General features: G+C 47.8%; 1 protein-coding gene across 6 annotated transcripts in view; it reads right to left on the reverse strand.

The window, feature by feature from the left end:
• Positions 1 to 14,826, reverse strand: part of ARHGEF1 (Rho guanine nucleotide exchange factor 1) — a 459,136-nt gene that overhangs the window by 177,192 nt on the left and 267,118 nt on the right. For 3 of the 6 annotated variants that reach the window (XM_078651350.1, XM_078651352.1, XM_078651349.1), the window contains exons 11-12: positions 6,438 to 6,525; positions 4,300 to 4,335 (exon numbers count right to left, since the gene is read on the reverse strand). In XM_078651350.1, the coding sequence (XP_078507476.1) occupies positions 4,300 to 4,335; positions 6,438 to 6,525 (124 nt within the window). The remainder of the gene's footprint in view (positions 1 to 4,299; positions 4,336 to 6,437; positions 6,526 to 14,826) is intronic. The other 3 variants (XM_078651355.1, XM_078651354.1, XM_078651351.1) reach the window with 1 other exon arrangement.

Here is a 14,826-nt window from a genome sequence, read left to right on the forward strand (position 1 = left end):
TATAGGACCAAAGCACAAGCTAGGCTAAGACTAGCTGCAGTTTTTTGCGACTACTTCGGTCATAAGGATTGGATGCAGGTGCTTGTCCTACTTGGTTTGGTGCAGAGTCGAGAACGCACTGGATAGAGAATAGAGGAGTTTAAGGAATTTACAATAACCCTCAACTGAATTGAACACTGCCCCCTTTCAATTCAAATGTGCTGCTCTGAAAGATTTCCACAGCATGAAGTGGGATTAAGAGCAGAGGAGAGCACCCACAAAACTGAAAAAATTTAGGCTTATTTCTCCAGCTTTTAGGACATCTTTAATTCTCACTCTGCTGCATTGGAAGGAAAATTTACTTGCTCCTAATCTTAAGTGAAGTCAAACCGTGACTAGTCCCACCCATGTGCACAATCAGGGGACTATTCAGTATGATTATTTATGATGATCTCATTAAGTTTAGCATTGAAATAGACAAGACATTTCTACCGAGACACTGAGCAGTGTAAATGTAATGAATAGGTTTGCTTGAAACTGAATATACATTGTTACAACATTTTGATCTGCACTCTGGATGTTTATTACCACTCTTTCAGTAGTTAAACTAAAGTGGCACTGAACTCTACAAACTGGGAAAACTCTTATAAATTTTGCTAGGTACCTGCAGGCACGGTCAGGGGAGTTGAGAATTTCATAATAAAACACAGAGAAGTTGAGTGCAAGGCCCAGGCGAATGGGGTGCGTTGGTGGAAGTTCTGTCATCGCAATATCGCTTGCAGCTTTGTAAGCCACTAGGCTATTCTCTGCCGCCTCCTTCCTATCGTTCGATATTGCAAATTCTGCAAGATACCGGTGGTAGTCACCTTTCATTTTGTAATAGAAAAGACCCTTCCAAGTCCTCCTCACTCTCCACTGGCTGCCACTCAGGGCGGTAGGGAACGCCAGGGAGTAACAGTGGGACAAAAGTACCCTACAGCACCGGTAGCGATGCCTTTCAATGTCGGTCCGGCACCGTGTCCAAGCCAAGGTGAGGCTGGGGTCGACGCCGGCTGGGGGCGCAGCTGAAGTGGAGCGGGGAAGGTACCGTGAGGTCGACCAGCACCGATCCGGATCCAGGCCAGGATCCATGGGAGCCTTGCGGCGCTGAGGCCTGAGCCTCCGGTATCGAAGGCCAAGAGCCCCCAGCCGAGTCTGCAGGGCCCGAAGGCGTGCTGGCGGAGTCGGGCTGCCCAAAGATGGAGTGGATGGCTTCGTAAAATACACGAAGCTGGCAGGGGACGTTCCAGCTGCCGGAAAGGGAGCGAGGCGTGTAGTTGTCCCAGCGGGTTCCGAGGACGGAGCCGGGCAGCAGCGTAGCTCCGGGTCTTGCATCGCGTCTGCCAATGAACGGGAAGAAAGCGAAGAGAGACTATGCTAACTCGCCTTCTTGACTTACACGATGAGTACAAAGACTTCGATGACGAATGGTGATGGCTCAGCGACCGGTCCCAAGACCTTCCCCATGACCGGGACCTCGAACGGGGCAGACCGGACTTGCCGGGCCTCCAAAAGCTTTCGGGACTGCTCCCGCAAAAACTTTGGGTTCAGTGCCTGGCAGTCGGAGCACGACGTAGGGTTGTGGTCTCACTCCAGGCACCAAAGGCACACCAGGTGCGGATCGGTGACCGACATCAACTTGTGACAGACATCAACTTGTGACAGAAGTCACAGGGCATGAAACTGGGCTGACGACTGGACATCCATCGGGCACCAGGAGTCACAAGACAAAAAAAGAGGTTGAAAAAGTCGAAAAAGAGTTAGTCAAAAAGTGACCAGGAGCATGCTCTCTCTGGATCTGCGCTGGCTGGCACGGAAAAGGAAGAACTGACGTCAGCCTGCAGGGGTAGCGTTCAAGTAGACATCGCGAAGTCATCCTGGCGACCACGAGGCCGACAATGAACGTGAAGTCGACCGACAGCAGCTACCGATGCGCAGGGATACTGCTAAGAAAAAAATTCTCCGGATCCAATCGGACGTCTGGGGATAATTCTACGGTAAGCAATCTATAACTACGGTCTTTTTCAGATACATTGTTCACATGGAATTCTAATCAGATGAGCTAACGGGCTCCCAACTCAAATGGGGCATTGTGGCCAATGCAGCTTTGGTCATTAAAAGAAGATGAGTCCAAGTGCCACTGCGTCATGAAGCCACACATAAGCTTTAAAGCAACTCAAGGTCTAGAGACCAGGAGAGAAGCAAAGGATGATAAGGGCACAGGGTTTAAACCCGGGCAAGACCAATGGGCTCCACTTGGCTCAAATGCAAAGTGCAGAATGACCTGCACCAGTTAAACTTGACCAGTTAAGTGATACAGATTCACTTGGTTGCAAAGAATAGAGTAAGCGCTGGCTGAGTTCCACAGGCTTAAGAGACTCTGTCCTTCCATGGTCAATAGTGCAGGCTGAGCCCACAGGCTCGTGAGACTCCGTTCACCCAGGATTCATAGCACTGCCTGAGCCCCACAGGCTCAGGAGACTCCAATCCCTCACTATTCATAAAGCTGGCTGAGCCCCACAGGCTCAATAGACTCAGCTCCCCCAAGATTCACTGCGTGGGCTGAGCCCCACTGGCTCAGGAGACTCCGCCCTTCCATGATCCATAGCACTTGCTGAGCCCCACAGGCTCAGGAGACTCCGCCCTTCCATGATCCATAGCACTTGCTGAGCCCCACAGGCTCAGGAGACTCCGCCCTTCCATGATCCATAGCACAGGCTGAGCCCCACAGGCTCAGGAGACTATGCTCCCTCAGTATTCACTGTGCTGGCTGAGCCACACAGGCTCAGGAGACTCAGCACTTCCATGGTCTGTAGCACTGGCTGCGCACCACAGGCTCAGGAGACTCCACTCCCTCAGGATTCATAATGCTCAGCTCCCCCAGGATTCACTGTGCTTGCTGAGCCACACAGGCTCAGGAGACTATGCTCCGTCAGGATTAAGAATGCTGGCTGAGCCCCACAGGCTCAGGAGATTCCACACCCTCAGGATTCATATTGCTCAGCTCCCCCAGGATTCACTGTGCTTGCCGAACCCCACAGTCTCAGTAGACTCCGCCCTTCCATGGTCCATAGAGATGGCTGGCTGAGCCCCACATGCTTAGGAGACTCTGCTTCACCAAAACGTGAAGGACAGACTTCTCAATGGCCCAAAACACAAAACTTTACCAAGAGGAAAAGTGTAGACTGAGCTCAGTGGGTCAAGGAGACTCAGTCATGTCAGAACATAAAGTGCAGATTGAGGTGCATAGAGTTCAGAACCAACCAGACCAGAGAGGTTTTTTCCCTAGATGTGAATCACAGAGAGAGCAGAAGCTCCAAGTGACCTCACGTCAGCCAGTTGTGAAGCACAATCTGAGCCAGCCCTGTCAAGAGAATTTACTGTGTCCAACTGTAAAGACTGGGTGAGTTTGACACGTCATTTAAAGCCTGGCACATAGACCTCAACTTTGCCTGGATATGGCCAGGGTTTAAAGCCCAGGTGGACCTTATGCCTCATCTTTGCCAGGAAGTGAAGCGAAGGCTAAAGAGAACACAGGAAGTGAAAGATCAGAAGACCCAAGAGTCACAGGTGTAATGGGATGCACACACAGATGGTCTAAAGGCCTGATGGACCATCAATTTGTCACAGTAGTGGGTGGTGCACAGCTAGAACACATACCTCTGAAGTTGTTGTGTTACGCAGCATATGAATTTTGGGATGTGCAGCCTACATACGAACAAGTCAATACTATTTACACAGAACTACCTGATAATGTGGAGGAAGTGAGTTTGTAATCACGCCACTGACCTGTTTGGGAATCCAGATAACATAGAACAGGATAGAAAAGCGCTGGTGAATCCGATGGACACTCGGCCCAGTGTTTCTCTACTGATAAAAGCCATTAACCATGCACGGAACACCCTTCATGTGAGGCCCTTTAAAATAGGCAGGTCTAAACCAATGCAGATTATTCAGGTGCAAGAAGCCTCAGTTCCAGGACCAGACTCAGGTGGTCACTGCAGCAGACACACTTTGGAAGGCTAAAGTTAGGGGTTAGTACGTTATGGCGCACGTATACAAGGCATCCGTGCGCTGCAGAAACTAAAATAATCATTCAAGAAAGGGAGGGAGTGAAGACAGATATGCAAGTTAGGAAATAATAATTAATAGGTGATGTTAAGTGGTCTTGTGACCCTCCCCACCCTTTAACCCTCCCTCCCCAGACACATGCCATCATGCTCTTTGATCAGGCTGTGAGAGTAAAGATCTATGATTTGTTGAGTGGGGAGAAGGGAATACCTTCTGTGTCAACCTTTGGTGGCTTGTAGTCAATATCTGTAAAATAAATGGAAAAAACAATGCATAAAGACAAGACAAGAATTGCACTGGCATGATACAGACCAGCTTCGATTTCTGGGATAAAATGCAAAAAGATGCAGGGGCAGCAGTGTGCTCTAAAAAGGTTTTGGACATAATAAAGGAATGAGAAGGAACAGAAGAGCTACAACAGAGAAGACACAAAAAAGATACATGTATGCTTAAAGCAAGGAAAGACGAGCAAGACAAAGAAAGCGACATGGTTGTCGGAAGACAACGGAAATCGCATGGGGATAACACTGGTCAGAAAAAATCTGTCAAACACACAGAAAATGACAGAGGAAAGATGAGGGAAGATGGGGGAAGACTAGGGAAATACAGGAAGAGGCAGATCTCTAATAGAGCTCTTAGGAGCCATACTAGCTCAAAGAAGGGAGAAACAGGAATCCAACACAGGTCAAATGAGGGTGCAGAGGAAATGACATGGGTGTGATGGGGCCAGACTAGTCCCAACAAAGGAACAGATAAGTGGTTGACTGGCAGGATGTGATTTGACAGGAAAAATACAGGTATTAACATGGTAACTAGGAGGGCCAACAAGAGCAACACAGGAAAGGACAGATTTAAAGGGGTTCATAAGTGTCTTAATAGGGGGGGCACATCAGTTGGTGACAGGTCAAAACATGTCAACATGAGATGTTGGCCAGCATGCCCAACATGGAAGACACAGGAAGCAAGAATGAGACGAGAGTGAACAGAAATAGAGCAATTAGAAAGTTTCAGGAAGTGAAATCAGGGGAAGTAGATGAGGCAACAGAAGCCTCTGACAAATACACAGTGATGCAATGGGGATTACACAGTCCTTCAAGACAGATACAGGAAGTAGCAGGAGCATGAATGAGTACAAGACAACTGTGAGAAAAACTGAGAAAATAGCACTAGCTGAGAAGCAATGATCTCTGTACAGAGAACATAAGCAATATGGTGGGCAAGGAAGCTGGTATGTTGTAAGAAAGGAAATGGCACACTAACAATGCCTGTTGACGCACTAGGTGTTAAGGGAAATCCGGTTGGCTGGCGCAGTCCAACTAATAGAGCGGATTTACATTAAACAGGCTGGTGTCCTGGAACAACTGCCCTTCACAATACATTCCAGCAAAACAGTGCATTCTAAAACGAATAACTCACCTGTTATGGCATCTTTTGTAACTTTAGTGAAAGCTCCCACTTCTGAGATTTAGGAAAATTCCACTCGGGAAAATGGCCCCAGGGAACGTGACCCTCCCCGCATTGTGGTAAAGATGTATGTATGTGGTTCATGTACACATTTCTGACATTTCACTAATGTACTCCTGTAAGCCTCTCAAGCTTGAATACCTATGAAGAGGCAACAGATTATCTTATGAGCAAAGCTCCTGTCATAGAGGACACTGAGCAGCTACAAATAAAACTAGCAAGTCAAACTAGAGCTGGGCTTTGGGGCAGAGAGGGTTTTGTTATGACTTTAGCAATAAGAATATAGAGTCAGTATGGAGCGCATGTCACCCTCTGGGGCGCCTCACTGACTTAAGTGGTAAATGTAACGTGTGATATAATTTATCAACTAGTCCATAATTCATAAATGCTACCAATCACAGGGCCTCTCCCTTCTAGAATTTGAAAGCCATGACCACACCGATCATAGTGTTCATGTTGCAGACAGACAGCGCACAACTTAAGGGGTGTCTAAAATCAGAACATCGCAATCGAGGTCTCTGGGGAAGCAAATACCCCCACACCAACAACCTATAAACACACAGCTGCACCCTGTGAAAAGACTTTATATGCTGTCAGTATTACGCAACCCACTACTACACCCCTGAACTCTCGCAGACACCCCAAAACTTTCAAATACTCAAAACGTAATCTGCTCTGAAAATTACCCACAGTCACACCAATTATACATCAACAATCACCACAAACAAAATGGTCAAACTATCCAGGAACACTCCCACTGTACGTATAAATACACACATACACCCAGAGAACTCCTTCCACCAATATACTGCCAAATCAGCACACAAACCCCACACACCTGATAGGAAGCCACAACCCCCGCTCACAGGCACACATCTACGTACTGTGCGTGTCCGTTCGGTTCCAACGTGCTGGGTCCAGGATACGCAACTTCTTGGATTTAATGGCTTCATCTGGCTTCTTCGCAGAGACCTGCACACAGAAGATGTTGTGTTTTAGCAGACATGGACAGGTGTTATTAGACACATACAATCTTCTGTCTAGGTTACCCATTTTGAAAGGCAAGAGAATGAATGTTTAACCAGGTCTAGTAACAAGCTCATATTTTAATTGTCACGCAAGAACATGTTTGGAACTTTTTCAAAGAGTCCCAGCCCTTGTATAGAGAGACATCATTTTGTAACATTACTCTTGTAGTGTCTAGCCTAAAGATTGTCTTTGAGAAAAAAACAGACTTTCTATCCTCTCCAGAGAATAAAGGGTGTCAAGACAAACAAACTTTATTCGGACAAATTTTGACCATAAAAGCACATATACACAAACCATGATCAAAAGACTAAAAACTCAAACATTTCATCATACAGAACAAATCTAAAAACTCATATGCCCTCATCTTACATTGGTCTTTAAGACCCTCATATATTGGTTTTCCCATACGAAATAAATAACTACGGATTAGTTGGCCTTATTAAGGTGCATTTCTATACGATATTTACCACGTCTTCATAAAACCATGGTCGCTCTGCTACATGTTTATTGTCAAGTCACATTTTTGCCTACATCGCAACGCCCCTGCTAAAAAGCTCTTCATCCCAGAACATATTGCAGGTGTATCAAAGCATACCTCACCTTTGCAAAATGGCAATGTTTAAAAAGTTGTAAAATATATCTACTGTAAAGATCATTATAAAAGCCACAAAAAAACTAAATGTAAAAGGTTTTGTTCTGAAAAATCATCACTGGTACAGGGCTTTAGGGACCCTACTTTAGAAAAGCCCTTTGGAAACGTAAGACACCAGTGAATACAATTAAACCTGAATCTTATTAAAAGAAAGCGATGTTATGGGTTATTTACATAGGACCTGAAAGGTTGCTCTAGGGGCCCAGAGATCAGTAATGTGTATTGTCTTATTGTTGATTTTTAAGTTCGATACAGTCCCTTTCCGCCACCCTCCTTTCCAAAAATTGTTTTTTAATAGCTTTCAACTCTCCAGGTTACATCTGTCTTGGATGTATAAAAAGATCAGAAACCCCCAAGTTAGCTAGTTTCCTAGAGATATAAGCTATCCAAGGTACCTCAGCAGACATATCCAACCTCATGCAATCTTTTATTAAAGATTAGTTCAAGATAGACGTGGGACTCGACCACGTTTTTAACCACCAAATTAAGAGGAGCCACTGCCATCTGATCAGATATGTAGCCCTGTCCTAGTTCTTCGTGCAACATAAAAGATGGTGTACTGGGGGGGGGAACTACTAAAAGCTTCCGTACATTTATTTTCTGCCACTTGCAGATCACCGGACTCTTTGTAGTCCCATACTTCGCTACCATATGCGGCCATTGGTAAACATTTCTCATTGCAGATCTTCAGAAGTGGGCACAAAGGTTTGCTCCCCAATCTCTTAGCAAAGGCCAGAGTAGCTGCAGTTGCTCTGGGCAGGGTATTTTTCTTAAGTGCTCGTTGCACCAGCCATGACCCCTTTTCATCAAACAATTCCCCCAGATACGGGAATGTAGCAACATTTGTCAGATACCCCACTTTTACATACCAGTGTGCGCTTTTCAAGTTTTGATTGCCTATGGACATTATGTGTGATTTAGAAAGATTTTATCGACAGGTCGAGTGAGGTCACATAAATAATAAAAGCATTTACAAACTCATTCAAACCTAACGTGTCCTAGCTAACAAAACAGAATGAATATGCTACTTACCAGTATGCATCTGTTCTTGGCATGTAGGGCTGCTAACATTCATATCTTATGCATAGATCGCCGCCTAGTGTTGGGTCCGGATGATTGCACATTGTTGTCCTGGAAGAGTCTTCGAAGTATCACGAGATAGGTGGCTCCTCCCCTGGACTACAGTGCGCATGGGCATCGACTCCATCCCCAGATTGTTTTTAGCCATTGTGGCAGAGATGGAGTGAAATAGTGTAAAGGATGTCCATGCTAATGATGAATGCATAGAGAGTATCTGCAGCCGCTACGGGCACCGGGGAGGAGGGCGGGCGATATGAATGTTAGCAGCCCTACATGCCAAGAACAGATGCATACTGGTAAGTAGCATATTCAGTTCGAGGCATGTGGGCTGCTAAATTCATATCTTATGCATAGAATACACAGCAGTTCCTCCATTAAGGGCGGTTGCCCGTGCCAGCTGCAGAAGCTTGAAAAAGTGTCTTGAGAACAGCCTGTCCTACAGCTGCTTGCTGTTTTGAATGCACGTCTACACAGTAATGTTTGGTAAATGTGTGTGGTGTAGACCATGTGGCTGCTCTACAAATGTTTTCCAAGGGAATGTTCCCCAGGAAAGCCATGGAGGCCCCCAATTTGCGTGTGGAGTGCGCCTTTGGGGGTATTGTTAAAGTACGTTTAGCCTTTTGATAACAGATTTGAATGCACTTAACAATCCATCTGGCTATTCCTGCTTTGGAAATGGGGTTGCCTTTGTGCTGTGCTGAGAAGGCAACAAAAAGTTGTTGTGTCTTTCTAAAGTGTTGTGTTCTGTCAATGTAGTACATTAGCGCCCTCCTAACGTCTAATGTATGAAGCATTCTTTCTGCTACTGTTTGTGGGTTTTGGAAGAATGCAGGCAGGTCAATAGTTTGGTTGATATGAAACTGTGACACCACCTTAGGAAGGAATTTGGGGTTAGTGCGGAGCACTACCCTGTTGGAATGTATCTGGATGAATGGCTCTTGGATTGTGAGCGCCTGCAGCTCACTAACACGTCTGAGTGATGTGATAGCAATGAGAAAAGCCACTTTCCATGTGAGAAACTGAATTTCGCAGGAGTGCAGTGGCTCAAAAGGTGGGCCCATCAGCCTAGTGAGGACCACATTGAGGTTCCACACTGGAGCGGGTGGTGTTCTTGGAGGAATGACTCGCTTCAGTCCTTCTAGGAAGGCTTTAATGGCAGGCACCCTGAAAACAGAGAGGTGTTGCCTATTCTGGAGATAAGCCGCTATGGCGGATAAATGTATCCGAATGGAAGCGTACGCTAGATTGCATTTGTAAAGATGTAACAAATAGCAGATGATGTTAGGAATGGATGCATCTAGCGGGTTGATATTGTTGTCTGTACAGTACATGACAAACCGCTTCCATTTTGCTGCATAGCAAGCTCTGGTCGTGGGCTTTCTTGCCTCCCGGATGATGTTCATGCAGTTTGGAGGCAGGTTGAGGTAGCCAAATTCTAAGACTTCAGGAGCCAGATCGCCAGATTGAGCTGTTGCGGATCTGGATGCTGAATGTCGCCATGGTTTTGCGTCAAGAGCCCGGATGTGAGATGCAGCCTTTGATGCGGTACCACGGAAAGTTCTAGAAACGTGGTGTACCATGGTTAGCGTGCCCATGTTGGAGCAACCAGGATGAGAGTCATCGAGTGTTGCTTTAGCTTTCTTGCCACCAGCGGAATGAGAGGCGCTGGGGGAAAAGCGTACGCAAATTTGCCTGACCAGTTCATCCATATCGCATTCCCCTTGCGATTCCGGGTGAGGGAACCTGGCGGCAAAGCTTTGGCATTTTGCGTTTTCCCTTGTGGCAAACAGGTCTATCTCTGGATGACCCCACTGCTGGAAGTACGGGTGGAGTACTGATGGATGTATCTCCCACTCATGCATTTGATGGCTGTATCTGCTGAGCAGATCCGCCATCTGATTGTCCCTTCCTGGGAGGTGTTCCGCGATGAGGAAAATGTTCCTCTGAATGGCCCACTTCCACATGCTCTGAGCCAGATGAGACAGCTGCGGTGAGTGAGTACCTCCCTGCTTTTGGATGTAGTACATGGCTGTCATGTTGTCCGTCCGGATCAACACGACTTTGTTGCACAAATGTACTTTGAAGGACTTCATCGCCATGAAGATTGCCATCAATTCCAGGTAGTTGATGTGCAACTTCTGCGGCTGGGTGGACCACAGTCCCTGCACAGTGTAGTGGAGCACATGAGCTCCCCACCCTTGGAGAGATGCGTCCGTTGTTAGGATTATCTGTGGCACTGGCTCTTGGAACGGTCGTCCCTTGCAAAGGTTGTGTGGATTCCACCAATGCAGAGAGTTGTATGCCCGACCGGTCACCAACACTAGGTCGGTCAGCTGTCCTCGAGCCTGTGTCCACTGATTTGCCAAGCATATTTGGAGTGGGCGCATGTGCAACCTCGCGTGCGGGACTATGAAGATGCAGGAGGCCATCATGCCTATCAACTGCATGAACACTCTCGCTGGCAGGGAGTGTTGCGGTCTGAACTTTTGGATCAGCGACTGAATGCTGTTGATTCTGACTGGGTTTGGCTGAGCCATAGCAGTCAGGGTGTTTATTGTCGCGCCCAGATACTGCCGCACATGGTTTGGTTGAAGGTGCGACTTCGGGTAGTTTAGCGAGAACCCCAGGCTGTGAAGGAGTTGAATAGTGTGGGACATGTCTGCGGCGCACTGTTGTTCCGACTTTGCTTGAACAAGCCAGTCGTCTAGGTACGGGTAGACATGTATGTTCTGTCTCCTGAGGTGCGCCGCCACCGTCGCCAGACACTTTGTAAACACTCTGGGGGCAGTAGTCACCCCGAAGGGTAGGACTTTGAACTGATAGTGCCTGTTTTGAATGGTGAACCTGAGGTATTTTCTGTGGGATGGGTGGAGTGGGATGTGGAAATAAGCATCCTTGAGGTCCAAGGTTGCTAGGAAGTCCCCTTGATTGAGCAGGGGAAGAATTATTATTCTGAGTTTTGTATAGCGCCTGGTTACCAATAGGCATCCCAGCGCTTATCAGAACATAACACTACTAAGAAAGAAAAAAAAAAGGGCAGGGATTAAACGGAGAACAGAAAAGTTTTTAAAAGTTTACGGAACCTGAGAAGACTGGCTTCGGAGCGCAGTTGTAGGGGCAATGAGTTCCACAAGGAGGCCACATTTATTGAAAACCTTCTGCCACCAGTTCTTGCCTTTTTCACCCTACCAACATGATTTTGTTGCAGTGTCAGCATGTGAAAGTGTTCTGACAGTATGTACATGTTGAGGGGGCGTAGATCCAGAATAGGTCTGAGGGATCAGTCCTTTTTTGGGATGAGGAAGTACAGGGAATAGACCCCTGTGCCTTCCTCTTACACTGGTACGAGCTAGATTGCGCCTTTGTGCAGCATCACCAGTACTTCCTGCTGCAATAAGTGCAAGTGCTCTGCCGACATAGGACGGTGTCTTGGGGGAATGTTGGGAGGAGTGGATGTTAACTCCAAACAGTAACCGTACTGGATAAGTTTTCTCACCCACCAGTCTGTGGTGATGGACGTCCAGACTGGCAGGAACTGCTGGAGTCTCCCCCCCGACAGGTGTTGCATGGTCGGGGGGCAGTGACAGAGAGTTACTGTTTGTTGGCGGCAGAGGAACGGGAGTTGTTGTTCCCTCTGCCTCTGCCCTTGGCACTGTTACCTCTGTAACCCCCTCTACCCTGCTTGGGGTACGAGGATTGCGCACCACCCTTTGTGAATTGTGTTTGTTGACCCAAGTGTCCTCTGGTAACACCACGTGCTCCTGAGCGACGAAAAGTGCTTCCCCTGAATTGTTGTGACTGAAGCGCCCCCATGGACTTAGCAGTCTCGTTGTCCTTTTTAATCTTTTCAAGGGTGGTGTCTACATCTGGACCAAACAGTCTGTCAGGATTGACTACGTGTTTACTTGACGGCGCCGTAGGAGCGTCCGAAGGCGTGTCAACAGACTGAGATGTCCGTGCCGGAACAACTGTGCTTGACACTTGATGGACGGCCTTCTTAGAGGAAGGTTCCTTCCGCACCTTTTGCGACGCTGTCGACTCGACAGCCTTCTTCGACTTCGGTGGGCCTGAGGGCGACGGAGCCGATGAAGGAGCAGGCTTCGATACTTTTTGTTGGACGTCGGCCATTTTAGGTTTGGTCGATTCCGAAGGTTTCGGTTTCGATTTTGGCCAGACGTCGGCCATCTTTGGTGCCGTCGGATCCGAAGGTTTCGGTTTCGATATCTGAGATGGCGGCTCCGCTTGAGTGTCCGTGGCCGGGCCAGAAGGCGGGGCCGGGGATAGCGGTGCAGGGTCGTGGGTAAGGCCGAGTGGCGATCCCGTGACCTGAGCCTGAATAATGTAGACTTCGGGGCATAGCTCTTCCACTGAGCTATCTTCCGCGGCCCCATAAACTTCTTCGTCGTCCCCTACCTCCTCGACGTATGCAAGGTCATGGCCCTGTCCTTCGACATGTTCCTCGGGATCGGCCTGGACCTCCGTCGACGGTGGTGAAATCTGGAGATGATGGCTGCCGCCTTCTTCCGCGGGGTCGTCGAATATGTCGTCGGGTGCCGGCGCCGCTCGCTGGGCCTCGAGGCGCGCCGATGCTTGAGCGTCTTCTTGGACCTGAACTTAGAGCAGGCCATGCAGTTTTCTTCGTTGTGGTCCGGTGATAGGCATTTATTACAGACCGGATGCACATCGATATGTGTATTTTTGGATCCACAGACGGGGCAGAACTTGAACGGGCTCCGCTCCATGTTAAGTTCGTCGGGTCTTGCTGCGACGAGAGGGCCTCGATCGAAGAGTTACTTGACTCCGTAGATGTCCGGCTCAGAGAGTCGGACGACGCTCGAGACCGTACGCAAACAATACCGACGCAGGTAACGAAGGCCTTTTGGCCTTAAGAACAAAGGTTTTTTCGGTTCCGACACGGAGACGTCGAAACCACATCCGAACCCAATGGCGGAAAAAAGCAATTTGGGGATGGAGTCGATGCCCATGCGCACTGTAGTCCAGGGGAGGAGCCACCTATCTCGTGATACTTCGAAGACTCTTCCAGGACAACAATGTGCAATCATCCGGACCCAACACTAGGCGGCGATCTATGCATAAGATATGAATTTAGCAGCCCACATGCCTCGAACTCATCTGCGTATAAAAGAACAGGTATAGATTTACCACCTGTGCTAGGGATGTTGTTACAAGCAGTTTCCAGAGCAGCCCCTAGGTTATATAAATATAGAGTTAACAAAACGGGGCCCAAAATGAACCCCAGTCTCACCTCTCTGTTCACAACCCAGGACTTTGTAAGGAAGTCATTTTAGTTAAATCCTAACAGAGGCAACACGGTCAGGGAAGAATTATTTGTGATGTTCTTAGACGCTAAAACAGCGTTTGACATGATAGAGTGGCCCTTCCTGTTCTCGGTTTTAGACACGTTTGGTTTCGGGGAGAATTTTATGACCTGGGTTAAACTATTTTACTCCGAGCCCCTTGCGCAGGTTTTAGTTAATGGCGGTAGATCAAGGCCTTTCAAACTGTATAGCGAGAAGAGGCAGGGCTGTCCCCTTTCCCCGTTGATCTTTGCCCTAGTATTGGAGCCATTGGTGATCTGGATTAGAGGGGACCCGCTAATAAGGGGTATAAAATGGACAGAAGATTGGGAGGATCGGATCTCCCTCTACGCCAAAGACATCCTTCTCTACCTGGCAAGCCCCATTTCCTCTCTAAACAAGGTGCTACATATCTTCAATCTATTCCAAAAATATTCAGGGTACACCATAAATTGGAGCAAATCGAGTATATATGTTATTAGTGGACCACCCCCTCGGGTGCCCAAATCCTGCACAGTGCAGATTACCATGTAGGGATTCTGATACTCAGGGCTTTGTCACCACAGATCCATCGGTCTTCTACGGCCGCAATTTTGACCTGCTGGTCAGACTTTTGCAGGAGGACGTTCAGCACTGGAGGACTTTGCCCCTGTCGTTTCTGGGCAGAGCCTCCCTATACAAAATGATGGCCCTACCCGATTTGTTTACATTTTGCAAAACACGCTCTACATGCTACCCTCAAAATACTTCTGCGCGGTCGAGGCAGAAATACAGACTTTCCTTTGGGATGGAGGAGTCCCCCAAAGAGCGCAAAACAAGTTGAATAAGGGCTGGTATTACGGCGCTCCAAAATTACTACTGGTCATTGCAGCTAATAGTTAATGGTTAATAAATGGGCCCATATAGAACAGGACGAGCCTGCGTATAGATTAGATATACAGAACATGATGCCAAGAGGTTTCCTTAGAGCCCTCTATGCAGGGGAACAAGTGAGCCGATGTAAGCTCCAACATCTACAACGAGCAAAATTTGGCACATGGCGTCAACGTTATTTGGTGTGAACGGTGAAAATCACTCTAGCCACCCCCCTACGGGATTCACTGCAAATGGGACTTTTGGTGCACCAGCAAGGCTTTGATAAATGGGACTGCATTGGTCTTTGCAGGGTGGCTGACCTATGGAAGGGAGGGAAAT

Source organism: Lissotriton helveticus, chromosome 7 (assembly GCF_964261635.1).
Source record: "Lissotriton helveticus chromosome 7, aLisHel1.1, whole genome shotgun sequence".
NCBI lineage: Eukaryota > Metazoa > Chordata > Amphibia > Caudata > Salamandridae > Lissotriton > Lissotriton helveticus.